Source organism: Xiphophorus hellerii, chromosome 5 (genome assembly GCF_003331165.1).
Source record: "Xiphophorus hellerii strain 12219 chromosome 5, Xiphophorus_hellerii-4.1, whole genome shotgun sequence".
NCBI lineage: Eukaryota > Metazoa > Chordata > Actinopteri > Cyprinodontiformes > Poeciliidae > Xiphophorus > Xiphophorus hellerii.
The window spans coordinates 71,325-99,100 of NC_045676.1; the positions used below are offsets into that span (position 1 = coordinate 71,325).

The 27,776-nt window shown below is 50.8% G+C and overlaps 4 protein-coding genes across 11 annotated transcripts; 1 reads left to right on the forward strand and 3 right to left on the reverse strand.

Annotated features, from left to right (window-relative positions):
* Positions 1–357: 357 nt before the first annotated feature.
* On the reverse strand, positions 358–2,387 carry LOC116719808 (reticulon-3-like). Of its 2 annotated transcripts, XM_032562517.1 has the most exons (8): positions 2,199–2,387; positions 1,346–1,496; positions 1,220–1,276; positions 1,014–1,152; positions 861–930; positions 653–699; positions 522–580; positions 358–455 (listed from the first exon to the last, which is right to left on the reverse strand). In XM_032562517.1, the coding sequence occupies exons 1-8, from the start codon at positions 2,257–2,259 to the stop codon at positions 407–409; spliced, it is 633 nt and encodes a 210-aa protein (XP_032418408.1). In that variant the 5' UTR covers positions 2,260–2,387; the 3' UTR covers positions 358–406. The 2 variants fall into 2 exon arrangements, with proteins under 2 accessions (XP_032418408.1, XP_032418410.1); XM_032562519.1 differs by lacking the exon at positions 1,220–1,276.
* A 114-nt stretch (positions 2,388–2,501) lies between these two features.
* Positions 2,502–6,185, reverse strand: srsf7b (serine and arginine rich splicing factor 7b). 2 transcript variants are annotated; one of them, XM_032562515.1, is made up of 7 exons: positions 6,035–6,171; positions 5,227–5,407; positions 4,977–5,156; positions 4,817–4,903; positions 4,599–4,751; positions 4,487–4,531; positions 2,502–2,699 (listed from the first exon to the last, which is right to left on the reverse strand). In XM_032562515.1, exons 1-7 carry the CDS (start codon positions 6,060–6,062, stop codon positions 2,666–2,668), a joined length of 708 nt encoding a protein of 235 aa, XP_032418406.1. In that variant the 5' UTR covers positions 6,063–6,171; the 3' UTR covers positions 2,502–2,665. The 2 variants fall into 2 exon arrangements, with proteins under 2 accessions (XP_032418406.1, XP_032418407.1); XM_032562516.1 differs by lacking the exons at positions 4,599–4,751; positions 4,817–4,903 and having other exon boundaries at positions 6,035–6,185.
* Positions 5,718–11,705, forward strand: gemin6 (gem (nuclear organelle) associated protein 6). Of its 2 annotated transcripts, none has more exons than XM_032562521.1 (3): positions 5,718–5,886; positions 10,485–10,748; positions 10,891–11,705. In XM_032562521.1, the coding sequence occupies exons 2-3, from the start codon at positions 10,615–10,617 to the stop codon at positions 11,330–11,332; spliced, it is 576 nt and encodes a 191-aa protein (XP_032418412.1). In that variant the 5' UTR covers positions 5,718–5,886; positions 10,485–10,614; the 3' UTR covers positions 11,333–11,705. The 2 variants fall into 2 exon arrangements, with proteins under 2 accessions (XP_032418412.1, XP_032418411.1); XM_032562520.1 differs by lacking the exon at positions 5,718–5,886 and adding an exon at positions 10,024–10,100.
* A 416-nt stretch (positions 11,706–12,121) lies between these two features.
* On the reverse strand, positions 12,122–27,264 carry sos1 (son of sevenless homolog 1 (Drosophila)). 5 transcript variants are annotated; one of them, XM_032562509.1, is made up of 23 exons: positions 27,147–27,264; positions 26,122–26,247; positions 25,282–25,413; positions 25,052–25,216; positions 24,107–24,316; positions 23,887–24,030; positions 23,708–23,818; positions 23,326–23,424; positions 22,896–23,023; positions 20,455–21,110; positions 19,843–19,924; positions 18,619–18,735; positions 18,434–18,537; positions 17,669–17,897; positions 17,479–17,598; positions 15,494–15,656; positions 15,135–15,252; positions 14,889–15,061; positions 14,699–14,815; positions 14,354–14,627; positions 13,895–13,939; positions 13,124–13,245; positions 12,122–12,891 (listed from the first exon to the last, which is right to left on the reverse strand). In XM_032562509.1, the coding sequence occupies exons 1-23, from the start codon at positions 27,231–27,233 to the stop codon at positions 12,427–12,429; spliced, it is 3,987 nt and encodes a 1,328-aa protein (XP_032418400.1). In that variant the 5' UTR covers positions 27,234–27,264; the 3' UTR covers positions 12,122–12,426. The 5 variants fall into 5 exon arrangements, with proteins under 5 accessions (XP_032418400.1, XP_032418398.1, XP_032418401.1 ...); XM_032562507.1 differs by lacking the exon at positions 27,147–27,264 and adding an exon at positions 26,340–27,103; XM_032562511.1 differs by lacking the exons at positions 12,122–12,891; positions 27,147–27,264 and adding exons at positions 12,899–13,056; positions 26,340–27,106 and having other exon boundaries at positions 13,102–13,245.
* Between the last annotated feature and the right edge of the window lie 512 nt (positions 27,265–27,776).

Consider the following 27,776-nt stretch of genomic DNA (forward strand, 5'->3'; position numbering starts at 1 on the left):
CTGACTAAGCACTTTATCAGAACCAGAACCTTCTGTTGGGTCGGGCTCAGGCTGCAGCTTCAGGCCTTCAGAATTCTGGGCTGACTCCATCTGGTTCTGGTTCTGTCTCTCCAGCTGCAGCTCCTGAGCCCTGGAAGACGATGGGTAGGTTGTCTGATCAGAACCAGAACCAGTCCAGACCAGGTTCTTTACTGTGGACCCAACTGGTCAGATGTGCAGAGATCAATAAATCTGATGATTATTCTGGACCGGACCGGACCCGACCAGCTGAAACTAAGTGAAGCGTTGGTTCTGGTTCTGAAACGGTCTCTGCGGTTTTTCTTGGTTCTGCAGACATGAATAAAAACGGCACAGCAGTTTATTTATCAGAACTCTTTATTGGGCCGGAACTGGGCCGATCTCAGGTTCACTCCGCTTTGCTCCTCCTCACAGCTCCAGGCAGCCGGTCCTGCAGCCTGCGGCGGCGACACCGTCAGGTATCACCATGGAAACGGTAACCAGGCGACAAAGAGCAGACTCACCTCAGCAGAACCTTCTCCAGTTTGGACCGAAGCAGAACCAGCTGCCGATCGATCTGAGTCTGAAATCACAGAGAACCGGGTCGGTTCGGGCGGAGGAGGGGGGTGAAGTGAGGAAGAGGAGGGTGATGTACCTTCTTCTTCTGGTAGATCGGCGGCGCGGTGAAGAAAACGACATCGGCTGCAAACAGAACAATAATCAGAACTGAGGAACGACCATATTAGGATAACAGGGTGGAGCCAGAGGGTGGAGGCGCGACTCAGCGCCTCTAGTGGTGACTGTGGGTATTACAGTGGGAGTTGATCAGAAGATGGACCAGAACCAGAACCAGAACCACTCACCCAGGATCAGAATGGTGACGCCGTTGAACAACGCACCGACGTACGTCATCAGCCACATGATGGCCGCCATCTGCAACAGAACCAGAACCCAGCTGAGACCGGGCCACCGAACCGGATCCTGCCCTCTGACCGGACTGGATCCTGCCCTCTGACCTTCAGCGAGTCCACCAGGTCCTCCACCAGCAGCAGCCTCCTGGTCTGGACGCTCAGCCAGTTCAAGCGGTTCCGGCACCGCTCGGCCAGCTGCTGGGCCGACTCCGGGGAAACGGAGATGTCCCGGTCCAGCTGAGACCTGGCAGAGGACGGGGGACGGGGTTAAAGGTCAGGGAGCCCGAAGACCAGGCGGTTCCGTGGCCTACCTGAAGGGGTGACCTTCGTGGGACTTCTGGACCGCCTGGATCACGGATTTATAAACCCTGGCGGCAGGAAGCAGAGTCGTCATGACATCACCGTGACATCATTCCTGTCAACTGAACTCCACCCACCTGAAGGTGATGGTGACGCAGAGACAGGCCAGCAACAGGTAGGACACGACGCTGATGACCGACAGCGTCGCCATGGCAACAAGGACCGTCAGAGACGAGACGAACGCCGCCAAGGACTTCCTGGGTTCCCTCCAACAGACGAGCTGCAGGGCTGGCGAGATCGGCAGAATATGAGGCATTATGGGTAGGACCTGGTTCTGATCAGATCGGAACCTAGAGCATCTGGTCCGTTTCTGGTCCAGTATAACAGTTTCATCTCCAAACACATAAATCCAGAACATGGTGTCTTCCAGGCAGAACCCGAATAGGATCTCAGCCTGACTGCCGTCCCGTTTGGACTCGCTTATGAAAACTGGTTCTGAACGAGTCCAGAACCAGCAGAACTATCATTCTTTCACCTGCCAATCAGACCCAGGCTGATGGACCGGTTCTGACCCATCTCCTCTCTGGGAACTGCACTCGGCATCAATGAGGTCTCCATGAAGAACCGCAGAACCCAGATGGAGATGTGGTCCAACCGACCTCCAGAACACAAGATCTACCAGAACCTCCAGGACCCGGTGGGTCAGGAACAACCTGCCTCTGTTCTCAGCGCTGATCCGATCAGGTGACCGACGCCACGCAGCAGATTAGCAGATCCGAGGTCCAGTTGGAGGTTCTGAAGCGGCAGCTCGGTTCTGTTGCAGACTGAGGTTCTGCAGAGTTCTACCCTGGATTTGGCTCAGTTTAAGGTTCTGTACTGGTTTAACTGGCTATAACTGGGCATACAGACTGGATTAGAGCCAATCAGCTCACTGAACACAGCTAGTCTCCATGGCAATCACATAGCAGCAGGTGTTCAGGTGTGTCTTACCTGCCTGACAGAGCTCCATGGGTGAAGAAGAGGAGTGGTTGGGTGAAGAAGAGTCCTCCATCTTCTTCTTCTACAACTTCTCAGACTCCAAGAACACTTTAACAGCTCAGGGGGCGGGGCTTCAGTCCCATGACTCAGTCTGATTGGTGGCTCGGGGGGTGGGGCTTCAGTCCTATGATCCAGTCTGATTGGTGGCTCAGGGGGCGGGGCTTCAGTCCCATGACTCAGTCTGATTGGTGGCTCAGGGGGCGGGGCTTCAGTCCTATGATCCAGTCTGATTGGTGGACTGAACACTCACACATGTTTGAATGATAAACCTTTATTAACAGATCATTGCAGGAAGTAAACGGCTGAGGAACCAAAGCAGGCTGATCAGAAACCAATAGTCACTAATTAATAATCAATAATCACAGAGCTGCTACACAACAGAGTGAGTTCGTACAAAACATCAGAGAGCAAACAGGAAGTCAGTTGTCAGCAGGAGTCCTGGAGGCCGAGCGACTGGAGAGAGAGAGAGAGAGAGAGAGAGAGAGAAACCATTAAAGCCGTTATAGATTTATTGATTATTGATTATAGTTTCTGGATCTAGTGCTCTGCCTGAACCCAAGGTTCCAGGTGCTTCTGACCTTTGATCCCTTGCTGCCTGACAGAGGACTGAATACCAAGCTATGCTAGGGCCTAAAGCAGCAGCTGCTGAGGCTGACCTCCATGACCTCCATGACCTCCATGACCACAGACATGAATATGCAGACGCCTCATTGGAAGCTGAGTCCTACGACGATCGGAGCTCCATAACTTCACGTACTGCTGGATTTGTTTCAATGGTTTTACTTTACAAACTGGATCCATTGGCATCACCTTTCACAGGTAAGAATGAAATAAAATAATATTTTATGAGTAGAATGAACTCTGCAGCCAGAAATTTGCTTCTAAACAACCAACAAATGTTTCCTATGTAACTAAATTGGTGAGAAGTGATCCACTCTGGTTGTAGTTTTCTAATGAGGGACAGGAAGTTCATCAGAGGGTCAGACTGGAGGCATTTATTCTCATATTTTGGTTAAACTGAAAATGTATGTTTTTCTGAATGTGAAGGAGGAATGCATTTTCTATTACACTGTTAGCCTGTGAAAGAACGCATCAGAAGTCACTGGACTCCTCCCAGTTTAACCAGCAGACTGAACCTGACTGGGTCCAGTGTCACCGGTATAACAATCTGTGTTTTATTTATTTATTTTCATTTTTTGTGTATTTTTAAGTGAAATATGTCAGTCTGAAGTGCTGGTTATTAAGACTTTATGTAATGAAATGAAAATAATTTAGTTTGTTATAATTTATTTCACACACATTGTAGTGTAATACAAAGGAAAAAATGTATATATACAGTACAGACCAAACGTTTAGACACACCTTTTAATTCAATGAGTTTCCTTTATTTTCATGACTATTGACATTGTAGATTCACACTGAAGGCATCAAAACTATGAATAACACATGTGGAAATATGCACTAAACAAAAAAGTGTAAAACAACTGAAAATAGCCCTTATATTCTAGTTTCTTCAAAGTAGCAACCTTTTGCTGTGATTACTGCTTTGCACACACTCTGCATTTTCTTGATGAGCTTCAACAGGTAGTCACCTGAAATGGTTTTCACTTCATAGGTCAACCTGCCCTGTCAGGTTAATAAGTGGGATTTATTGCCTTATAAATAGTCATGAAAATAAAGAAAACCCATTGAATTAGAAGGTGTGTCCAAACTTTTGGTCTGTACTGTATATATAATTAATATTTGATAAATGGCTGATTTATCAAAGTTTATACAATAAAATACCTAATTTTTATTTCTTCATATCTTGAAATAGCAAATGCACATTGAATTATGAAATTATGTAAATATGATTATAAATACATCCCTGTAAAGGTGTGTGTGTTTATCAATGCCAATATAAAAAGGATTGATCAAAATCAGATGTATCAATTAAAATCATTGTGCTTTTTGTTCAGAAAGCCCAAAACAATGAAATATTCAGAACAAAAAGTTAGAAATCTTGTCGTTAGTGACCGTTTGATTCAAAGATATATTAGAGAACGTGTGAATGAACTAAAAATAGAACGTGGCCGGGAGATATGCCCCATCCAATATGGCGGACGGTGTGACGTATCGCACGGGCAGATCCGCTCAATAAGGCTTCTACAAATTCATGTCTATGGACAGGACCGCCCTCGATGACCTCTATGACCCCCTCGATGACCTTCATGACCTCCATGACTCCCCTCTGGTCTCACCTTCTGGCTCGAGATCCGGAATGAGACCGGCCCATGGATCCGGACCTGCAGAGACAGAACCGTCGGTCAAGGTGAACTCAGCACTGAGCGTGCTCAGAACAACCACACCCACCTGCTGCGGCACTTTGACACCGACCGGGACCGGGACCTCCCAGGAGAACCGGACCGCAGCCTTCTGGGTGAACCGGACCTGGACCTTCTGGGTGAACCGGACCTGGACCTTCTGGGTGAGCTGGACCTGGATCGCCGAGGAGAGGACCTGGATCTGATGACATCACAGGGTCAGAGCCCGGCACCGTGGTTCCAGACCGGCGGGTCGACAGAACTCACCTCCTCCCTCGACTCCGGCTGCGACTCCGGCTCCGGGAATACCGCCTCCCCCGGGACCGGGACCGGGATCGGGACCTGGACCGTGACCTGAAGCAGATCGCATCATGAGACCAGAGCGGACGGGCGGCGTGACCTCAGGGCGGCGGCGGCAGCGGCGTACCTGCTGCGGTGGCCGCGGCGGCCGTAGCGGTGGCAGTCATAGGCATAGTGGCCTTTCTGTCCGCACTCATAGCACTTGTCGTCGGGGTCAAACGGTCGCCGTGGCGGCGGCCTCTCGTAGCGGGAACGCCGCGGCATCCCGTTGGACGGCTCCACCCGGACCCGGCTGCCGCAGATCACCCTGAAACACGCCGACAGCCGGTCAGTCCGCCGCCGCGCCCGGCTCACCTGTGCTCCTGCGCGGTACCCACTTCCCGTCCAGCCCTCGGACAGCATCCTCGGCGTCCCTGGAGTCCTCGAATTCCACGAAGGCGAAGCCCGGCGGGTTCCTGGCGATCCAGACGGTTCTGAGAGGCCCGTAGTACCCGAAGGCCCGCTCCAGCTCGGCCTTCCCGGCGCCGGTTCCCAGGTTCCCCACGTAAACCTTGGACTCTGCAGACAGGAGGCAGCGTCAGGGGGCGGAGCCAGCAGCTCCAACAGCCAATCAGAGCACAGGAACATCCTGAGGCGGATGGAGCTGAGGCCACAGACATCAGAACCGCCAACAGAACCACCATCAGAACAACTGACAGAACCACCAGCAGAACCGCCACCGGAACCGGCATCAGAACCACAGTGTGTAATAAGCTATAATAATTTGCACTAAGGTTAATCACTCTGTATTAAAATCAGTATAATAAATCTGAAGGTATGTACCGGTGGGCGGGCTCAGCTGCTCTCAGCTTGTTGCTGTAATTTCCGGTGCGCCACAAGGGGGCAGCATCCTGTCACCTGTTGGCTACTCACTGAACCAGACTCCGGATATTTCCCGCTAATTTAACAACTTCCGCCAGTTAATCAAACCCATTGATCTATGCCTGTGATCACACGAAACAAACACCACGGACAACACCTGATGACACGTGCAGCAGGTACAACAGTGACGTCACAGACGAATGTTAGCAGTTAGCTCTACTTATAGCTCGCTAGCTGCGAAAACTCTCCGCAACTATCCAGTGAGAGAGTACCGGACGGTTCTACGGACCGGTACCGATTAAGAAGAAAGTCACAGCGGGTTACCTCCTCCGTAGCGCCCGAAGCGGGACATTCTGACACCGGACGGTTCTGATCGGTCCGCGATCAGGTTAGCTCTGCTGCTAGCTGCACACTGATCCGGCGCCGGAAACAAAGCAGGTCTTTTCCGGTTGGATTTCAGCGTAAAAGTTTGGTTGAATTGAGCTTGTAATTTGAACGGTTTGTTGTTCAGTTCCAGGAGTGTGTGCTATGGCTCTGCTTATTAAAATTTCTGTTCGCTTTAAATCAGTTCATTAATTCTGATTTCATCATCTGTGTGTATGGGGCTGTGGAGCCGCTCGACTGGACAAACATCTCTTTTAACCGTCAGCTTCACACAGAGCAAAGTTTTGATCTATTCAGGGCGTCGTCTCAGTAAACTGAAGGATCTGACTCCCATTCTCCTGCTGGAACCTCCAGAACCAGTAGAACCTGCAGTCTGGTACCACCAGGGTTCTGGTAGGTACATCTGGACCAGTCAGATCTCTGATGGAGCTGATTATTATGGCCTCTATATGTGACAAGCAGAATCTGAGATTATAATCTTAATTAACAGGGAGCCGATGAAGGGAAGCTAAAACAGGAGAAATATGATTTCTGTTTTTTAGTTTTCATCAGAACTCTGCTGCAGCGTTTGGACCAGCTGAAGTAATCCTGGCCTGCTATGAAGGAGCTGCAACCATGAAGTCGCCCTTTCATCCCCTCTGGGACTTGAGCTCAGAGTTCAGGGATTATGTGGACCTTTGCTGTTTCCGTTTGCAAAAACAATACCTTGTTGCCATGGTTACATACAAGTTTGGTAGGGGAAGGTTTTTGAATGAGAAGCTTAAATACTGAGGAGGTTTAATGCTGAACTAAAGACCTGGGCTGATGTTATTATCTTTGGACCTAAAGAGGAACGATCAACACACAGCTTCAGTTATTACTACTAAAAACCAGCAATCAGCCCGAAACCTGGGAGTAGTGATGACCTCTGACCTGAACCTTCAGAGCCACATAAAGGCCCGGTCCAGGTGCTCAGTTTGCCCTACGCCCCTATGACGTGTGGACTTAGTCAAAGTCACATCAGGGGTCAGGGGTCAGAGCTGGGACAGAACGGTCCTGGGTCGTAACGTCACATCCAAAATGGCCGACTGGTCCCTGTTTAGCGTCCTGCTGCTAAAAACTACAACAAAACAGATTCTTTTAAATGTACAGTAAAGGTATTTCTGCTTCCTGAGTCATTGATGGAGAAATATGTTCTGTTATGATGATGTTGAATACAGAAAATTCAATATAATCCCTCATGTTCAGCGAAACAAAAATCATTTCAATACTTTTGAAAACTGATTATATTCTTTATTTTTTGCGACAGTTCACTCTGTGAACTTTACCATATTTCCAAGATGGCAAAAATACACATTAAAACGTTCTAATAATCAATTTATCAGTTTATTTGACTAATAGAGACGTGATTTTTACCCATAAAACCATCTGTTTTATGCAGCTGGCAGTTAGTTTGGTATAAATCTTCACAGGTCTGTCCAACAAATCAATCAAACAGCTGCAGCTGATCCAGAATGCTGCTGCTGGCGTTCTGACTAAAACCAGGAAGATAGAGCACATAACACCAGTTTTAAAGTCCCTCCACTGGCTCCCTGTAGCTCAAAGAATAGACTTTAAAATCCTGTTGTTAGTTTATAAATCACTGAACGGCTTAGCACCACAATACATTAAAGATCTGCTGTTGTTGTATCAACCTTCCAGACCTCTCAGGTTCTGGTTCTGGTTCTGCTCTGCATCCCCAGAACCAGAACCAAACGAGGAGAAGCAGCTTTCAGCATCTATGCACCACAAATTTGGAACAAACTTCCAGAAAACTGTAAAACAGCTGAAACACTGACTTCTTTTAAATCTCAACTGAAAACCCACCTGTTTAGGATTGTATTTGAAACGTAATCAATTACAAATTTAACTTGACTTAATGCTGTGTTTTGATTATTGATTCTATGTTGCTTTGTGTTTCTGTTTGTAATGATGTAAAGCACTTTGAAATGCCTTGCTGCTGAAATGTGCTATACAAATAAAATTTGATTGATTGATTGATTGAAAGTGGAGCTAATAAACATTACAGTTTAAACATTATAGCATCATAAAAGGCCAATCTTTTTTTTTTTTTTACCCCTCCAGGGGGTCTTTTGTGGCTCTAGTGTCCCTTCTATGACAGTAGGCTGACAGGAAACTGGGAAGGAGAGGGGGGAAGACATGCGGCAAATATCGTCGGGTCCGGGAGTCGAACCCGCGACGGCCGCGTCGAGGACTCAAGGCCTCCAAATATGGGTCGCGCTAACCGCTACGCAACCACGGCACGCCCATAAAAGGCCAATCTTTAAACCAATATCTTAAGATTTGAAATTTGTTGTGCATTTGTGACATTTTTATTTTCCTTAGTTAGTTTGTGGTTATTTTTATTTCTTCTTTTTTCTGCTCAGTTTATTAAATCAAACTTTTTTATTACTAATGTGCCTTGTCATGATATTTTCTTTGAATTTTCTATAAAGACGGAAAAAACAAAACATTTCCATACATTCTCCTTTTAACTCAAAATGTCACATGCAGCAATGAATTGTGGGTAATACACTTCGCCGAAGTCCGTAAAAATGCGGACTCAGCGTAAGGGCGGAAATAGAACCCAAAATGGGCCAAGGGCGGATGTGGAGAATGTGGGACACACTGCGACCTTTAACCTCCAATATGAACAAGGGAGGGAGAGGATTTGGACCGGGTCGAAGCCGGTTCCACAGAGGGCCTTCTCCCAGCTCCAGAACATTTCCAGAACCAGAGACTAAAGTCTCAGATCAGAGAAACTCATCCAGGCTTTGATTCCTGCAGCAGCGTCTTCACAGGTCTGACTGACAACCCAACGGTCCAGAACGCTGCTGCTGGAGTTCTGACTAGAACCAGGAGGATAGAGACACCACCTGGTTCTACACCACCCAGTTCTACACCACCCGGTTCTACACCACCTGGTTCTATAGTCCTTCAGTGAGAGAACAGACTTTAAACTACTGCTGGTAGTTTATAAATCACTGAACGGTTCAGCACCACAATACATTAAAGATCTGCTGTTGTTGCATCAACCTTCCAGAACTCTTGGGTTCTGGTTCTGATCTGCATCCAGAACCAAAGATGGACAAACAGCAAAATTGCTGAAACACAGAGACTAGACTAAAAGCCCACCTGGTTAGAGTCGCCTTTGAAATATAATTGATTAAGTAGAATGATGGCATTTGACTAAATGTAATATTTCGATTGTTGATTCGTTGTTGCGTGACTTTGTGTTTTTATGATGTAAAGCACTTTGAAAGGCCTTGTTGCTGAAATATGGTGAAAAGCTCAGGCGGGATCCAAACGGCTCTTAGAACTACGGGAGGATCAAACTCCCTCATTCACTTTTAGCTCACAGAAAAAGCAAACTGACCAATCAGATTCAGGCTTTGGCGTTCCCACAACAGACTCGCTACTACAAGATGTTTTCACACAAAAGATCATTTTTCTAAACAATTTTGTTAATAGTAAACAGGGTTAGATAATAAAAAAATCCAAAAACTATTCTTTTCTTTTACTTGAAAGATAATCTGCAGTGCGCAGAGCCGAACTGCTGCTGCAACACATCATCATCATCATCATCATCATCATCATCATCATCCTGATGGAGGAGCCGCGCTCCCACTCAGGCTGCTCACGTCTTCCAATCATCATTTAAACTCTACCTTCTACATCACAGGTGTCAAACTCCAGTCCTCGAGGGCCGCTGTCCTGCAGTTTTTAGATGTGCCACAGGTACAAAACAGTGGAATGAAATGGCTTAATTACCTCCTCCTTGTGTAGATCAGTTCTCCAGAACCTTAATGACCTAATTATTCTATTCAGGTGTGGTGCAGCAGAGGCTCATCTAAAAGTTGCAGGACACCGGCCCTCGAGGACTGGAGTTTGACACCCCTGTTCTACATGGAAACATGCAGGCTCTGCATGTCACATTGATTTTGACTCTGGGAATACAAACACGTTTTCGCCACAGCATGCTGGTAATGTGAGTAGCAGCCATATTGGATCCGAAGTTTCATCTACAAATTGAACACATACTTTGAACCAATAACTGGTGCTGATAAATAAGATAATGTTGATTTCAATATTTCTGGAGTGATCTGAAAGTTTTCAGTTTTTTATTAAGATGCAACTTCAACTTTTCTTTTTATTTTATTTTTTATATTATTCTCTATAATCTTGGAGATGATAGAGACAGTTTCCCACCTGGACAAACGTCTTCTTTTCTTTTTCACCTTGTCTTGTTTATAACAGATCGCTGCTCAGTTGTAGAAAAGCTGCACCTCATGTTTACATCTAAAATCTTTAGTTTGAACATTAATTTTCCCTTCAAAGGAAATCAAACCGTTGTTTCTGTTCCGGCCTGCAGGGGGCAGCAGCGGCTGCTTGAGGAGCATAAAGCGGAACTCTTGTGTTTGCCGTGTTTCCTGCGGACGCCTGCAGAGTGGGACCGGTGTTCAGAAGAGGGCTGATGACCGACTACTGATCAGAGGACCGTGATGCAGTGCGGCTGGCTTCATTCAGGTCCGCAGTTGTGGCTCCGGTGCGTCCACAGACAGGTGAGGGTGACGGCGGGAAAGCAGCGGGAGGAGCACCGCGGCTGGCTACTGACCGTGGACCCGGTCTCCCACAGGTGAGACACACGTGATCACTATTCACACCCTACAGACCTGAGGGTGTTCTTCCGGCCCACGTAATGCTTCAGAAACAGCTTGTGGTTCTGGTTCCGTCTCCAGTGTGGTTCTGATGTGGTTCTGGTTCTGTTCTGTCTCCAGTGTGGCTCTGGTGAGTTTCGGGGAGGACGGTGCGTCGGTCCGGGTGGTTCTGGGTCACGCTGTGGAACACGTGGAGGTTCTGCAGGAACCGGACCCGGACACGGAGGAGCGGCTCCGCTCCCTCCTCCCGCCTCCGGAGACCGGCGGCCCGGATCCGGGCGAGCGACGCCGGAGGAGGTCCGGAGTTCGCCGCTGGCTCCAGCAGAACCGGGTTCCGGTAGAGGAGGATGGGAATGAACTTCGGGTCGCCCGTGTTCTGACCATCCGGGCCCCATATCGACCCGACGACTGCAGCAGCGCCAACCAGATCATCCTGGACAGGGTCCAGAGACTGCTTCGGGTCCAGCCCGACCCGGTTCCTGATTCTGACCCTGTTCTGGAGACCAGCCCGGCTCCAGAGACTGCTCCGGGTCTAGATGGACCCATTCCACCTGGGCATTGAGACGGATCCAGAGCGGTTCTGGTTCAGTCTGGATCCAGTTCCTGTTAAACTGGCTTTAGATGAGCCATCTGGTACCAAACAGGTTTCTGGACCACAGTCTGGATCTATCAGAAGCTCCTGAACAGAACCAGGTGGAAACGGGTGTGCATGGCCCTTTAAATCTGAGGGCTGAAGCCCCGCCCCTTCCTGCTGGTCTCCTCCAATCAGCTGATCATGAATCAGTTTAGTTTGAATCCTTTCAAACCAAACTGACTTTCTGTTCCGGTTGTGTTTCTCTGGACCTCCTGTCAGCTAGCTGGGTTTAAAGTTCTGCAGAACCGGGCCACGGACAGTGCGGTCCTGATTGGTCCAATAAATCAGATTCTACCATTAATCAGTTTGTCTCGTTTTTTCTACAACAATAAAATCTCCTTACAGCGCCCCCGGTGGCTGACACCAGGCTCTGCGTTTGTTCCTGGCAGCTGGCGCTGTTCAACATCCAACCACTTAACATCCAACCACTTAACATCCAACCACGTCCTTCGTCTCATTTAGAAAGAGAACTCTGGTCCGACCTGAAAAACACGACAAGCAGCAGAACCAGGAGGAGGCAGGACGGGTCCAAACCAGAAGCTTGGGGAATCGGTTCTGTCGGGTTTGGCTGGTTCTGTAGAACTCTTGGGGAACAGGACAGGTCAGCATGAAAAACCACCAAAGACCCAGACCTGAACCCTGAGAAGCACCTGAACAGGTGAGTCAGACTGAGCATGCTCAGTGGGACCATGGAGGAAAATAAAGAGCAGCGCCGCATCAGAGGCAGAAACATTTATTCCCTTTGTTTACAACAAACAAACAAACATCACCAGAACCAGCATCAGTACCTCAGGTCCTGGACCAGTACCTGCAGGCTGCGGACCACAGCTCTGGTCCAATCAGTTCTCAACACACGCGACTGGTTCTGATCCGGTTCCCACAGCTCCCAGATGAGGACCAAAAATGAAATGACCACGAACAAACTTCCAGGACCGGAAAAAGAGACCACTTGGATCCAGTTTCAGTTTGGTTCTGACGGGTCAGAACCTTCTCATGGGCCAACTCTTTGTTCATCCAATCAGCTATAGCGTTTCCAGCTCCGCCTCTTTCACAAGATGTCCAACCGCAGAGCAGGGGGCGTGTCCAGCAGGGGGCACGTTGCTCAGAGACTCCCTCTTGTACGTCTTGGGGGGCAGTTTGGGGACGCTGTGGCGCGGCGGCACCGGGGGGCCATCTAGAGGCGGGGAGGGGAAGGGCATCTTCCTTCCTGTGGGGGTGAGTGGCGGTGAGGAAGTCAAGGGCGCGGGGGCGGAGCTCAGAGATGAAGAGGAGGAGGAGGGGAAGAAGGCCTGGGACAAGACTTCGCAGCGAGAGCGCCCCTGTGGGGGAGGGAGGAGGTGCAGGGGGGAGCTGAGCGGCTCTCGGGGAGGCAGCAAGGGGGGGCTGTCTGGGGGAGACGAGGACAGCGAGGAGTAACGAGGGGGGAGGAGCTTACAGGTGGGCTGGCGAGGAGGCACAGCGGGGGGGCTCTCCAACGCTGACTGGACCTGGAGAGGGGGCGGAGTCAAAGGGGAAGGGGAGGGGCAGAAACAGGAAAGGGAGGGGCAGAAACAGGATGTTTACCAGTCGTGTTGCTGTCTGGTCGTGTTGCCTGGTTGTGTTGCCGTCTGGTCCTGTTGCCGTCTAGTCGTGTTGCTGTCTGGTCGTGTTGCCTGGTTGTGTTGCCGTCTGGTCCTGTTGCCGTCTAGTCGTGTTGCTGTCTGGTCGTGTTGCCGGTACCTTGGTTGGGGAGGACTCAGAAGGAGCCGATTCGGGTCGTCTGCGCGGCGGAACCGGAGGGGGGATGGCAACGTCCTCTGAAGTCCGACTGAAGCTCACCATTGAAGAGACGGAGGACGACCCTGAGACGAGACGGGTCAGAACCGGTTAAACATCCAGAACATTTGCTGGACCGGGAAGAACACAGACCGGGTTTCTACGGAAGGGAACGGGTTCAATGAGGCTGAGATGAAGGAATGATTTAAAGGAAACTCGACTACAGTCTGGTTCCGAAACCAGCAGGTAGACTGGTTTTAGACTGGGGTTCTATCCGGTAAACTGGTTCTAATCCATGACCTGACTGGAACCTGGAGAACCGGGTCAGGGTTCTGCCAGGCTGCAGTTTTATGGAACCTGAAGGCTAATGCTCCAGTAGTTGTGTTTCCTTCCAACACCGTCAGAGGTGAGCTGATGGTTTCCATGGAGACAGGTGTTGACTAGGTGAGACAGGTCAGTGCTGGGTGGGTCCGTGACGGATCAGCAGCAGAACCAATGGCCCAATTATTCCAGGATCTGAAGAAATTCCGATGGTTCCTAAGTCCAACCAACAGAGATGACTCAGATTCGAAAAACAGTTCTGTGTTGTTTCAGAACCAGGCCCAAATATATTCATACACCCTACAGAACCCGGATGCAGACCCAAAGTTTCCCGCCCAGCACCGGCCAGCCTGAACCTAGGCGTGCGCCAACAGGTGAGGTGTGATGACGGAGAGTCCGGAGGGTCATACTAACGTGGGCCGTGAGGCAGAGAGATTACAGCAAATATGCTGTCGCAGGCTGCAGGGCGAGCAGAACAAACGGGTCAGAGGAGCAGAACCGGCTCAGTTCCGCTGTGGAAATTGGTTCTGAGATGAAGGTTAGTGTGGATCGCAAGATCAGAACATCAGTGAGCAGAAAGGAATATCCTGCTAATATCGTACCGAGGGGCGTCTGGTGGCCCTCAGAGGGCGGAGTTAGGGTGATTCAGGGGTCAGAGGGCGGGGATGTGCTTGACGCCAGTATTTGTGGGTGGAGTTACGCTTTGCAAGCTAGTCAAAGTCAAATTTATGTCTCACAACAGCTATTGGCCTCAAATACTAGTCTGTGGGCGGGGCTTGTGTCTGTGGGTGGGGCTATGGTTTGTGGGGTTAGTATATGGGCAAGTTTTGGCGTGGCTAATGTTTGCGGGCACAGCTACAGATCAGGCCTTACTTGAGTGGAAGGGGCTGCTTGGACCCTGAGGCGAGTCGAACACGCTGCCCACATCTGTGGAGCTGGACGCGGCGGAGGCTGGGGGCGGAGTCAGCGGCGTGCGGGGGGAGTTGGGAGCAGAGATGACGCCGCCTTCGGACTCGCTGTCGGTGACCCGGTTGTAGCTGATCTTCCTGGGCTCGTTCTGCAGTGGGGTAGGATGTCTCATGCTGCCCACCCTTGCGGACGTGGGTCTGATCCCCGGGGACTTCAGAGGACAGGTGTACCGCTTCACCTGGACCAGGAATGAGAACGTGTCATGGAACAAATTAACATGTGACGAACAGTTACTATGGCAACACTTACAAAACGAGGCAACGACCGCGTGTTTCGAGGTTCGATCTCCAAGGACTTGTTGAAGAGATGATCGGCAAAGTCCTTCTCGGACAGGTCCTCCATCGGGTTCAGGTTCTCCAAGAACTTCTGCTCCACAGACACAACAGATTACCTTCAACCCTACTCCATGACACAGGAAGTGACATCAGCAGCGCCTCACCCTGATGTCGGGCTCCACGCTCAGGCAGTAAGGCTGGTTCTGGTACTGTTGGATCTCTCCAGTGATCTCTGCCACTTTCCGCCTCTTGCTGAAGTTGATCAGGTCTTTGCCGTGTCGCCGCAGGAAGTCCGGGTTTCCCTCCTCCGTCTTCAGTATATTGGTCAGATAGATCCCTACAGCACAAACAGCACCATCAGAGCGGAGTTCTGCCGGTACCAGCACCAGCAGGCCGCGGCCAGGTTGTACCAAAGAAAGGGACGCAGGGCGGGTTGATGGAGCGCAGCTTGGCCAGGTATTTCTTGTAGTGATCTTCACTCAGCTCATGAGCTTCTTCCAGGATCTTCCTCTGGCGACTTGGGATTTGCTAAAACAGAAGCAGATTTGTCAGAATTGGTACCAGTGGTTCTGTTCACCAGGTCCCACAGGAACTTTAGCCGATCCCCACTATGGCAGTCATCAACATGCATTCTGTCTGGTTCTATAAACAAGATGGCAGATCCAACAAATCCCAGGATGCATCTAAGACCATGTGATCTGGACCTGCCAGACCTGTTGGACCATGTTCTGTGGGTCAGGTGGATGGGTGGAGCATCAGGGGGCTCTACCTCGAAAGTGTGGTCCAGTCTATAGACAGGTGAGGAGTTCATGGCGCTGACCACTTCCAGAACGCCGTTGAAGTTATTCAGTTCCTGGAAAACCTGCAAGATCTCAATGATCCGAGAAACCACAGCAACCCGCTCCTCCAGGTTCTCCGTCTCAACAATGCACCTGCAGAGAGAAGGCAGCCTGAGTGGACGTCACCTTGAGGACACCAAAGCCCTTTTTGCACTGCAGGGTCTGGCCTGGCCCATCCCAGCTCCGTTCGACCCGGTCCTACTGGTCCTATAGCCCTGGTCGTTTTGCATTGAGCGGGATCGAATTCTTGCTAAAGCTACCGAGGTGATCTCCCCAGCGACCGCAGAACGGTTTTCTTCTTGGGTCTCCAGTCCCATTTTTTCTGTATGCGCTCATGAGCGAGGAAGCAGAGGGAAACATTTACCTCGGCTCGACATTTAACGGAAAAAAAATCTCATCTGAATGTGGTCTCTGAGCTGAACTACCGCTGAGCCAGGAGGGATTTCCCAGATGGAGCGACGGCAGATACGGAAATCCCCTCGTTCACAGCCTTGCTGACTTCTGATCGGTTCAATTGGAGAAATGTTATTTACATTTACCATTAACATCTTTGGCCGAAGAGGAGATTGTAATCCCAGTGTAGGGTAAGAATAGATTATGACGGGAATTTATTGATGCAGCATATTGAAATGACAGACAGAGAAAGTCTAGTGCTCCTCTGATCCAGAGATCTGGGGCCTCATGCATAAAGCCGCGTGCGCACAAAATATGTGCGGCGCCATATATTACGCACATATATTACGGCATGTATAAAAATTTACTTTGCGTCAAAGTTTGCGTAAATATACACACACTTTTTCTCTGGCGTGAAAATGTGCAGCAGCCAGGAAAGGTTTTCTGTGGACAATAATAAACTACAAAGAGTCAAAATTCAAATAAATCCACTGAAATCTGACGACATTCAGTTATTTAGACCAAAAAGCATCAAAGCCGATGATTTCGGGTGTTTTTCAAGATTTTAATATTTTATTTTACTATGGGGGCGTGCCGTGGTGGCGTAGGGGACGGCACGACCCATGTTTGGAGGCTTTGAGTCCTCGACGTGGCTGTCACGGGTTCGATTCCTGGACCAGGCGATATTTGCCGCTCGTCTTCCCCCTTTCCTGTCAGCCCACTTTCATATAAGGGACACTAGAAATGATTCCTGTATTTAGAATAAACGTCCATTTTCCCACTCAGTGACTCTGTGTCTTTAAATCCAGCTGAACGCTCTGATGTTCTAACAGGCATTTGCAGAATCTCTTTATTTTCTTTTTATTATTATTATTTGGATTTTTTCTCTCTTTAAAATGTATTATTTTTATTTTTGTGAGGTTACCTAACAATTATTATTATTGTTATAAATATTTATACTGCTACAAACAAGGCCGTTGCCATGGTTACTGCTTCACGTGGCAGCGGACTTCTGGGTATTTATACTGATTTATATTAATATGTATTTATGGAGGCGACAGGCGGAGCAGCAGCTGCTCTGTTTCCCACAAATCAGGATTTACAAAGGAACGGTGCGCGGCCAGGTGGTGCGCACGGCTTTATGCAGCTGTATCTTTTTGTGTGCCGCAGTTTTCTAAATTTTTCCGTAGGCCAAGTTTTAGTGTGAAAACTGCGCTCTGTTTTATGCGTGAGGCCCCTGGTCTTTGTCCCGCCCCCGCAGCCAATGAACCAATCAACAGCTAACTCCACACCGACCCGGTCTGGCCGGCCCGATTGGAACCGCAGCTCTTGAGGTTCCAGGGAGCGGGGTGGTACCGGGCTGGAAGAGCTAATGCAAAAACAATCCCGGGTCAGAGATGCAGTGCAAAAGGGGCTCTGGAGCCCACCAGGTGTCCTCCAGGTACCACCAGGTGTCCTCCAGGTACCACCAGGTGTCCTCCAGGTACCACCAGGTGTCCTCCAGGTGGGCTCCATGTCTTACTTCTCCAGCCACAGGGTGAGGTTGGTGGTGTGCCGGATCATCCTCAGCAGATTGGGCGAGTGCAGCTCCTTGTCCTCCTTGGTCCAGACACTTCCCACAAGCTCTGACGGACGCACCGCCCTGAGGGCCCAGGTCAGAGGTCAGGGGTCAGAGGTCAGACGGGCCCGGTGCGCTGGGAAACGTAAGTTACCTGTAGAAGTCAGACTCGAGCAGCGTCAGCTGGCGGGCGATCTCGATGGGATGAAGGGTCATGAGGTCAAAGGTCTCAACGGCTCCTTGCCTGCAGAGGTGCCACTCGATGGGGGGGGGCGAGTTCTGGAAAGTGATGCTGGGGGGGGGGCTCACCTGGCTCACCTGCACCTGCTGTTTCCTCTGGATGATCTTAGTGATGGACTCCACCCATTTCCTCATGGCCTTCCCTGCAACACAACCAGAACCGCTCACCGGACCAGACCGGGTCCACAGAACCAGGCACCAGCAGTCAGGCTGAGAACCACCAACAGAACCAGCTGGTGGTGAAAGTCTGTTATCTAGAACCAGCAGCAGGTTGGTGTGGCGCCCAGCAGGGGACTCTCTCCCACTGCCTGCTGACCAATCAGGATTCTGAAATAAGACCCAGGAAGTAGAGCTGTCTTAAAGGGACAGCGTCTTCTAGTACAGGTACAACCTTTGGGTTCTGTGCAGGTCCAAGTACAGGTCTAATCCAGTCAGGTCCAGTTCAAGTCCAGGTCCAATTCAGGTCCGATACAGTCCAAGTCCAGGTCCAATCCAGGTCCGATACAGTCCAAGTCCAGTCCAAGTCCAGGTCCACTCCGGATCCAGGCCCGTTTCCTGAGTGGATCCAGGTAAACAGGTCAAACCTGCAGCAGGAGGTGGGTCAGCACTGTTCTGGATCTGGTTTTGGTTCTGTAGGTGTTAGTGTTGGTTCTGGATAGGGTATTGGACCGGCACCAACCTCTGACCGAAGCGATGAAGTCCTCCAGTCGGCTCAGCAGACCCGGGTCTCGCTCGAAGTCGTAGAAGTGATGCTCCACCCAGTGGCGGCACACGTTCAGAACCCTGCAGGACGACACGGGCCGTACATCAGAACCAGAACCAGGATTATGACCAGGACCAGGACTGCCAGCAGGAGCTCTGTACCTGAGCTGGACCGGCTGAACAAACTCTTTACGGAATCGTTTTAGGTCGGCGCTGAGTAGCTGCTCCAACCCGTCCGTCGGGTCCGATTCGGCCGGCGCTGGCTCAGGAATGTCGAACCTGCAGACACAGACCAGCTTTAGAACCGGGCCAAAACTAGAACCAGGTCCAGAACCAGACTTAAGACCAGAACCAGAACCGAGTGTTCCTCATAGGAGGGAAAGTTAGCACTCCAAAGGCCTGACCACTAGGGGGCCCCCCCACAAAAATGTATTTTTTTAATACCAAAAGGCCCTTTTGTCACTAATCCAATAAATGCTATGGTTGATTTGACTTGTTTCTAGCAGTGAGAGTTAAATGTTCTCCCTCCCAGACCAGAAAGCCAGCGTCCATATTTAGTGACCCCCCGTTTCTACATGAAATGGTTTGTTCCTGCTGAGCGCGCCGGACGGTGACGGTGTTTAGCAGTCAGTAGAGAAAGAGATAATAACCAGCTGCCCAAAAAATAATAATAAAACCAGGGTTAGAGAAGAAAGGGAGTCAGTCAATTTGTAACCCTGTTTTTCTTCAAGAGGTCGGTGGCTATCGACCTGTTAGCAGTCTGTAGCTAAGCTAACTAAGCTGTTAGCCTCTAATTCACCATCAGTGAAGAACAAATATTTATTGAAAATATATTTAACTTGTTGGTTTTACCACTTAACAGCAGACGAGTCAGAGTCAGCAGCCCCCCAAACCAGCCTGACTCCTACCTGTGAAGAAGGTGAGGACATGCTAGGCTAGTTAGCTCCTGGTGAGTCAGGCTGCGCTAGGCCCAGATAGCTGGCTAACAGGGAACAGTTTGGGTTTCCAGGTTTGCTCTGGTTTTGTCCAGTTTTCATTACTTTGAGATGAACATGTTCATATGTTTATGAAGTTAGAAAGTGATGTTAGTTACCAATCTGTCTTTGTTTTTTATATTTCAAGAATAATCATGTGCAGACAGTAAATGTTGTGTCAGTAATGGACCAAAGGAAACAAGATGGCTGCAGACCTTTAAAATTGGTCCTGTAACCCTTTAGATGGGCCGGGAGTCTGGACCAAAACCAACCTAATCCAGAGTCTGGACCAGAACCACTTCAGAGGAAGACTGGGTTCAGGCTCAGCGTTGACACCTGCTGTCTGTGTGATGTCACTTTCTGGTCTGAATTGTGGAGGTTCTGATTGGCCCATGAGGCCAGATGAGCTCACCTCTCCACCAGCAGGTCCAGCAGCTCCCCGGGCCGGCAGAAGGACCGGTACGTGGTCAGAAAGGTCCGGACAAAGTTTGGATCTGTGGAAACAGGAAACATGACTGAGTGGTTCTGGTTCAGAGAGTGTACCGAGGACCGGGTTCAGAGGTTCTGGAGAACAGCTCCCATCTGGGGGTCCTCCTACCAAGCCTACCGACCCGTTTCCAGGCTGAACCAGGTCAGGCAGGCGGACCGCTCCCAGACTGGGTGGTGATGCATTCAGAGCCCAAAGGTCATTAAAGACACCCCGTCAGCAATACTGCATCAATAATTAATACGATTGATCAATGAAAATCAATCAACATTGCCGAAAGAGCTCATGTCTTAATAGTAATAGTAAACATTTTAGGAGAAATATAACAACTGAATCTTCAGACGGTGAATCTCAGAGAAAGCAGCGCTAAAGTTGCTACCGCTAAAGTTGCTACCGCTAACAGTTCCTGGGAGTCCAGAGACACTGCTATGGCAGAGGAAGGTTGGCAGGTGTTATTTGGTTCCATAGCGGATTATGACCTGTATAGTCTTGGTTGGTCCTGCGCCTCAGTCCGTGGAAAGTTCTGCCTATACTCACCTGCGTACAGGTGGAAGGTGAGCCTCTCGATGAGCTTCAGGACCGTCCCGGCTTTAATGACGGGGATACCAGACTTGGACTGGACGCTGTCCTCAAACACAACGTTCTGGTCCGAGTCGGGTTCGGCGAAGCGGTACCGCTGGACCGACGGCAGCCGCATCTGCTGCTCCTCGTCCTGCAGCAGCGCCTGGTCCAGCATGCGCTCCAGCGTGCCGCGGTACTGCAGCGACACCAGCGCCGCCATCCAGCCGTTCTTCTCCTCTGCTGACTTGGCGGCGAACAGCACGCCGCCGCCGTCCTTCGGCGCCACCTCGAAGGCGTGGCGCCACTCGCCGTCCCGGTCCTCCCGGTCCACCACCCGGACCTTCCGCATCAGGAACTTCTCCTTGAGGCGGAACTCGGCAGCGGCGGCGCCGGGCAGCCGCGGCGGCGCGTGGCCAGCCTTGCAGCTGATCATCAGACCGTCGAACAGGAAGATGTGGCGCTCATGCTTGGCACCGACGCGGCTCAACGTGCCCTCCATGATGAACTCGTTACAGCACTGGACGATGTCCGCCCCCTCCCAGCCGTCGATGCTCCGCTGGACGTCCTTCATCCTCCTGATGGCCAGGTGCTTACTCTTTACCTGCTGGCTGTGGAGCCGGCAGGCCGGCTCGCTGAGGAAGAGAAAAAAGAGACAGGTCAGAGGCGGAAGAGGAAGCGGGGGACCAGAGAGACATGGGGACTCGTGGTGTAATGGACATGTTGGACATGTCCATCACACCCTATAATCTGTACAGTCACTTAACGTGTGGTGCACATTAACTGGACCTAATAACACTGGTGCAGCGGTCCGCTGTGTTTTCCCACTTTAGCTTCAATGCTAATGCTAATAATAATAGTTAATACACACACACAGAGGACTACACAACAGTTTTTAACATATTTCATCCAGATACATTCGGTATTTTCCACGCTTAATGCCACTCGACAGAGGTGGTTAACGAATTCAACATAAAGACAGGCGAATATTAAACAAGCCTAGTTTATGCACTTTCCCTAGTGCTAACATTAGCTAGTGCTAACATTAGCTAGTGCTAACATTAGCTAGCACGATATGCTACCGGGGATCACGGCAGACAAAATATGTGACTGTCGTCATAAGTTGTGTAAGATTTCTTCTTTGAAACAGGATGGACACTTTAGTAGCTGCTGAACGGTGTAATTTTGTGAAGATTACTAACCATTCAGTCACATTCTGTGTCCCGTAACAGAAGCCCTGCAGTTCGGGACAGAGTTCTGAGATCGCAGGGAGTCGGAGGCATCCGCTTTAGTCAGCGCTAACCAATAGGAACACGTCTTACATCGCTCGTAACCAATAGGAACACGTCTTACATCGCTCGTAACCAATAGGAACACGTCTTACGTCGCTCGTCTTTATGCCCCGCCCAGGATGTTCATGTGAGAATCGCAAGCAAAAGAAGGAGCATCAGAAAAAAAACTTAAGACTCAACCAAAAACTTAGGCTGTTAAGTAAAATATTCCGATATGCAAAAATAAGTTTCAGACAAAAAATTAGTGATTTCAATTTAAAAAAAAAGCTTTGTAAACATTTTTTTGTTAAATAAAATTTATTCTTACAATTTGATTGAGATAATTTTTTTTTGTTTGACACTTTTTTTTAAATCCAAAAGTTTTGATCACAACTCTATTTTTTGTTTGACATGATTTTTTTTGATTGAAAATTGTGAAAGAAATTCAACTCCATACACAAGCGTCAGACGAGTTTCGGTGTGAACGCTGCTGCAAACTCCTCTAGAGTTCAATGACCTGAACTTATCGAAGCTTCGGCAATTAACTTTTATAAGAAATGTTTTTTACTTATTTATTAGAAAATATTTATTCAAACTGTTTCCATGTTGTAACAGCATAATCAGAGAACAGATTAATCTCCAACTTTGGTGAAGAAATGCACCAAAAACAACCAATCAGAGACAGGAGGAGGGGCTTAGTGCGACCAATCAACCCCATGTACTCACTGCTAAATATGCTAATGGCAGAGAAACAACTTACCACTACACAAAAACCGCTTAGCCACCATTGTCAGTGACTATGCTAACTAGCCTTAGCATCCATAGCAGGCTATGCTAGCTGCAGCGTAGCAGAGCGCTAGGGGTTAGCTGACCCGTCCAGCTGGGCTTCACCTGTGTGGTTCTGTTTATCCAGAGAAGTTAGTCAGGGCGAGTAGTCGTCTTGACATAGGAAGGTTGTAGGTTCGATTCCAGCTTCCTCCTGCCACATGTCGATGTGCCCCTGGGCAAGGCACTTAACCCCAAACTGCCTACCCATCTGCGTATCGGTGTCTAAATGTGTGTGTGCTTGTGAATGCGACTGTAGTGTTCAGTGTTTTGTGGTGAAGATGAGGCCTGAACTTGGATCCAAGTTCAGGAAGACGTTCCTACCTGAGCCTCCGCTTGGCCAGGCTCCTGGAGCAAATCCTCTCCAAGCTGCTCTGCAGGTTCAGCAGCGCCGTGATGGCCTGACGAAGACACTCCTTATCCTCCTCATCCTCGCTGCGCTCCTCCAGTTGCTATGGAAACACAACCTGAGTCAGGGCACCTGCACAGGTGCAGCATGGGGGGCCAGCAGGACCAGAACCACGAACCAGACCTGCAGGGTTCTGGCTCGACTGGAAACCAGAACCAGCAGAACCCACAGGATCACTGACTGGTTCTGGACCGGTTCTGACCCAGTAGCTCAACAGAACCTAGTTCTTTGTCTTGGACCTGGGTCCATCTGCTGTTGGACCCTGAGAGAGAGCAGGTGGAGGAGAAAGAGAAAGAGAGAGGTGGAGGAGAGAGAGAGAGGAGGAGGTGGAGGACGGTGTGTGACCTTGAGTGTGTCCAGCAGGTGGAGGCAGTGGTAGACGGGGGTCAGCAGCAGCCTGGGCAGGACGTAGCGGACGGCTTCTTTAAATCCCTCGCAGATGGACTGGAACAGAGGATGAAGAGGTCCATCTTCATCAGTCATCATCATCATCGTTCTGTATTTAAAGGGACCCTGACCCAATAAGAGAAGAGGAAACCACTGCTGGCTGCGCTTCCGTTAGCGCTGCTAGCTCCACGGCCTCTAGACCGGTTGCAGGCATGATAACGTGCCGGTTCCAGAGTCATGGTCGGTCGAACTGGGGGTCCGGTTCTCACTCATGTCAGAACTTCATCTTCACTGTGGGACCTGTCAGGTGAAGCGCCCCCGCAGGTGTGACCGGTCTTACCTGCAGATGGACAGATGCTCCAGGTTTGGTCACTAAATCCAGGAAGTGATCGTGGAAGGCAGGATGCAGGACTTCCTGAGCATACGCCTCATAGGGGTCAAAGGCCAACTCCTGCCAATCAGAGGACAGATTGGCAACCAGGTGAGCGGCTCCAGGTGAGCGGCTCCAGGTGAGCTCACCTCTGCCAGGTCCTCAAAGCAGCTGCCCACCAGCGGGTGGGGGCTGCCCTCGTCCGTCATCTCCACCGTGTCCTCCAGTAGGCCCAGCAGCTTCACCGTCACTTCCTGGATGTCTGCCAGGCGGCCAAAGATGCTGTCCACGTCCTGGGGAACAGGGAACCGGGTCAGAACCCGATCCGGGTCAGAACCTGAACACGGACCGGAACCGACAGAGCCGTACCTGTGTGGAGAAGAGGGCGGGGCAGGAGGCGAAGGGCTCCCTGAACACCTTGAGCAGCAGGTGCAGCTGCCTCAGGTACTGGTGTCCGTCAGCCAGGAAGCTCCGGACCAGGTCACAGTATCGCTGCTCCTCATTGGCTGACGGCTCCTCGTCCAGCAGCGGGAACAGACCCATGTCCTCCTCGTCCTGGTGGAACATGTCCATCAGAACCTGCAAGGTCGCAGGGAGGTTAGAGCGGCCTGAAAGTCCGACCCGATCCGACCCATTAAAACGTTGCTGCTCTCCTTTGTTGTAGCTGCTGAGTCGCTGTTTCCTAGTAACTGGGTCAAATGCCGGCACCGTCTAGTGACATCATCAGTGTAAGTCAAACTACGAAACGCTCATGTCTCATTCGTTCTTTGAACACTAATTATGAATTCCGTTTTATATGAAAATTTAGTTTTCGGAAAACTCTGTCGAGGTTTTACACCTGCGCCCTTCGTCACCATGGATACAGCAGGGCAATGGTGGGTAGCCATGGCAACAGGGGTCAGTTTGTGCAGTCAGCTTCCAAAGTTCCACCATGTTTACAAATGATCCTTCTGTATTTTATTAATCTTAGTTTTTAAATATTTGATCACTTTTGTGCGAATCTCTTCACTACATTCAGTGATTTGGAGGCGACCGATGTTCAGCTCTTCATCGTTTCTTCTGCCCAGAAACGCCGGAGTCATCGTCACTTCCTGTCTGAACGGATCAATAAATAATGAATATGGCTGCCGTCCCTCAGGATAACCAGCTCCCTCCTCTTCATCACTCCATCCAGCTTTGTCTTCTTCCTCCTAAACTGCTGAGAAATCGCTTCGTCCTCCCCGACTCCTCAGTCGTTTATGTTCTTATCTAACCTTTGACCTTTGCACCACACAAGCCCGAAACGAATGTCAGGTCTAAGTTTCAACTGCTCACCTTGTCGGCGCACATCGCCACAGTGATGTCCTGCTTGGTGATGTCATCATGGCGGATGTTCCTGACGTAATTCCCCGCCAGCTTCAAGATGTCTGCCGAGATATACTCCAGAACGGCGACCATGTAGACGCAGACCTGATGGTCGAGTTTATAGCCCAGCACCTCCTGCAGGGGGAGGAGGAGGATGAAGAAAAGGAGGATAAAGAAGAGGAGGATGAAGAGCAGCATACCTTGAGCAGGGGGTGGATCTTGTCAACAGGAAGTGCCAGCGGGTTCTTCCTCTTCTTCTTCTCGATGGCGGCCAGAGCATCGGCGATTGCCCACTTATCGATGGGGTGAGGAAAACTCCTCTGGACCCGCTCCTGAAGAGAGACAGGTCAGAACCGGGGCCAGAACCAGAACCGGTCCTCTGGAGTCCAAGCTGGAGGATCTGATAGTCCTCAGGAGGGTCAAAGGTCAACAGAGCAGCCTGAGGTTCTGTATCTGACACGGCTTTTTGGGTCGCAGATGATGAGTTTACTGCCCCCTGCTGGCCGTCCCTTTACTCTAAGAAAGTTCTGCCAGGTTCTAGCTGAAGGAACCCAGCGGGTTCCATGTTCTGGCACCGTGAGAAGAGTCCAGCAGTGGGCCCAAACGTCTAAAAGAACCGGGTCCGGCGAGTTTAAAGAGGTTCTGGAGAACCATTCACCTGCAGGGGCCATATTGGACCCTGGACCCGGTGATGCTTGGTGGACTCCAGCTGAGCATCGGTTCTGGTCCGGTTTCGGTCTGGTTCTGGCTCAGGCCATCTGGCCATTCTGAACTGGTCCCAGTACTGTCAGCTCCTAGCTCTGAACTGAACCTCTCTGGAAACCAGTTGCCATGGAAACAGCCAATCAGCAGCTCTGTGAAGTCCTGACGATGACATCACAGCTGCAAGCTGCTGATTGGCTGGCAGGAAGACAGAGGGACTGGGCAGAGCCAGAGTGCGTGAATGAAAGGCCACGCCCATTGCATGACGTCATCAGCTTTAGTTAAACCCACCATGTTACAGACAGGTGTGTGTGTGTGTGTGTGTGTGTGTGTGTCACCTCCACGTCCTGCACGGTGCGCGGCTGAGCCTGACACAGCATGCTGAGCAGCTGCAGGATCAGGTCCTCGATGTACTGCAGCGCCTCCTGCTGGGACTTCAGGTTAGGATGCACCTGGTACAACACCTGTACACACACACACACACATGGCTTCCATTGGTTTTAGTTGCGATTCATGGCTAACCAGACATGTTGCCTAACCTAATTCCCCCTCTGACCTCTGACCCGGCTTTGGTCCCCAGAAGGTTAGTAAAGGCCGGAGCAACACAAACTTCCGGTGCTTCTCCGAATCGGACTGGGAAGCGCTCACTCTGACCCGATTCATCTCGCCTCAGGACCCGGATCAGAACCATAAAGCTTGAGCTTGCTGTAGGGTCAGAACCGGATCTGGGCTGGTTCTGGTCAGACAGATTTCCGTTTGGACCCGGTGGGTTCTGGTTCTAAAGGGAACTTGTTTTCTCTGGAGAGTCACCTGAGCTCACCTGGTTCCACCATGACGAGCTTCATGTGGGCGGGGCCAGTTCCAACAGAGCTGCTTCCTGGTTGGTTAACCCACAGCGCCGACCTGAGGTCCAGCTGCAGAACCAGAACCAGGAAGCACCGAGATCACCTGAGGAACAGGTGACTGCTGCAGCTCTGGGGTTATTCACTAACGAAAAGGGTCAGTGATTGGCCGGCTGGCGATGATGTCAGCAGGTGTGGAGCAAAGGTGAAATCTGACTGTCCAGGTTCTGACCCAGACCCAGAACCACCTGAAACCGCAGCTGCTGGCTTCACGACCTCTCTGTCTACCTATGTGACGTCATACAGAGATCTGACATCACCGGTTGTCAAGGAAACCATTCACTGAACAGTCCAGGAGTTGACTATGGTACAACCTGAGCGTTACCATAACAACAGAGGACGGGTCAGAACCTGGACCGAGTTGGACAAGAACTCCAGGGTGTCTCTGTTGGACCTGATCTGCTTCTGGTCCTATCGTCTCCCTGACTGAACCGGGTCAGAGCGGTTCGGTTCGGCGGTACCTTCTCCAGGGCCGGAACCAGCAGGCCTCTCCACTTTCCGGCGTTGTCCTCGCTGAAGAAGTCGTACTGCGGCTGGGCGGCCTGCATGTCTGCGGCCCGGGCCGGCAGCTGGAGCCCCGCGGCGGGCCGGACCGGCACGGCAGGCCGGGCTACATGAAGCGAGCCCCGGGTCCGGCGGGGCCGGGACGATCCTCCGAAGCGGACCCGGTCCCCGCCACCATCCTTGGCCGTCCCGCGGTGGAGCCGCGGAGGCTTGGCTGGAAGTTAGATCCGCGGTCTGCAGCTGGGAGTCGCTTCGCTGGTTCGGGTCAGCGGGAGGAGGGCATGGTACCGTTAGCCTGTTAGCTGCGGCGCTGCTAGCGGCGGGGATCCCCTGATTCTCCGGGAAGACGGCCCGCAGCTGCCGGTGTCTGCCTCTCTGGACCGTAGCGGAGACTCTGGGAGCAGCTGGGCCGGTTCGGTGGACTCGGCTCGGTACCGTCGGGTCTCATAGACGTGGATGCGATCATGCAGCTCCTGCTCTGGGTGTGAAAGCCTGACCGGGTCTGGGTCTGGCTGCGGGGCGAGTGGCGGGCGGACACTCGCCGACCAAACGGCGGCTGTTGTTGTCACTGTGGCGGTGCCGTACAC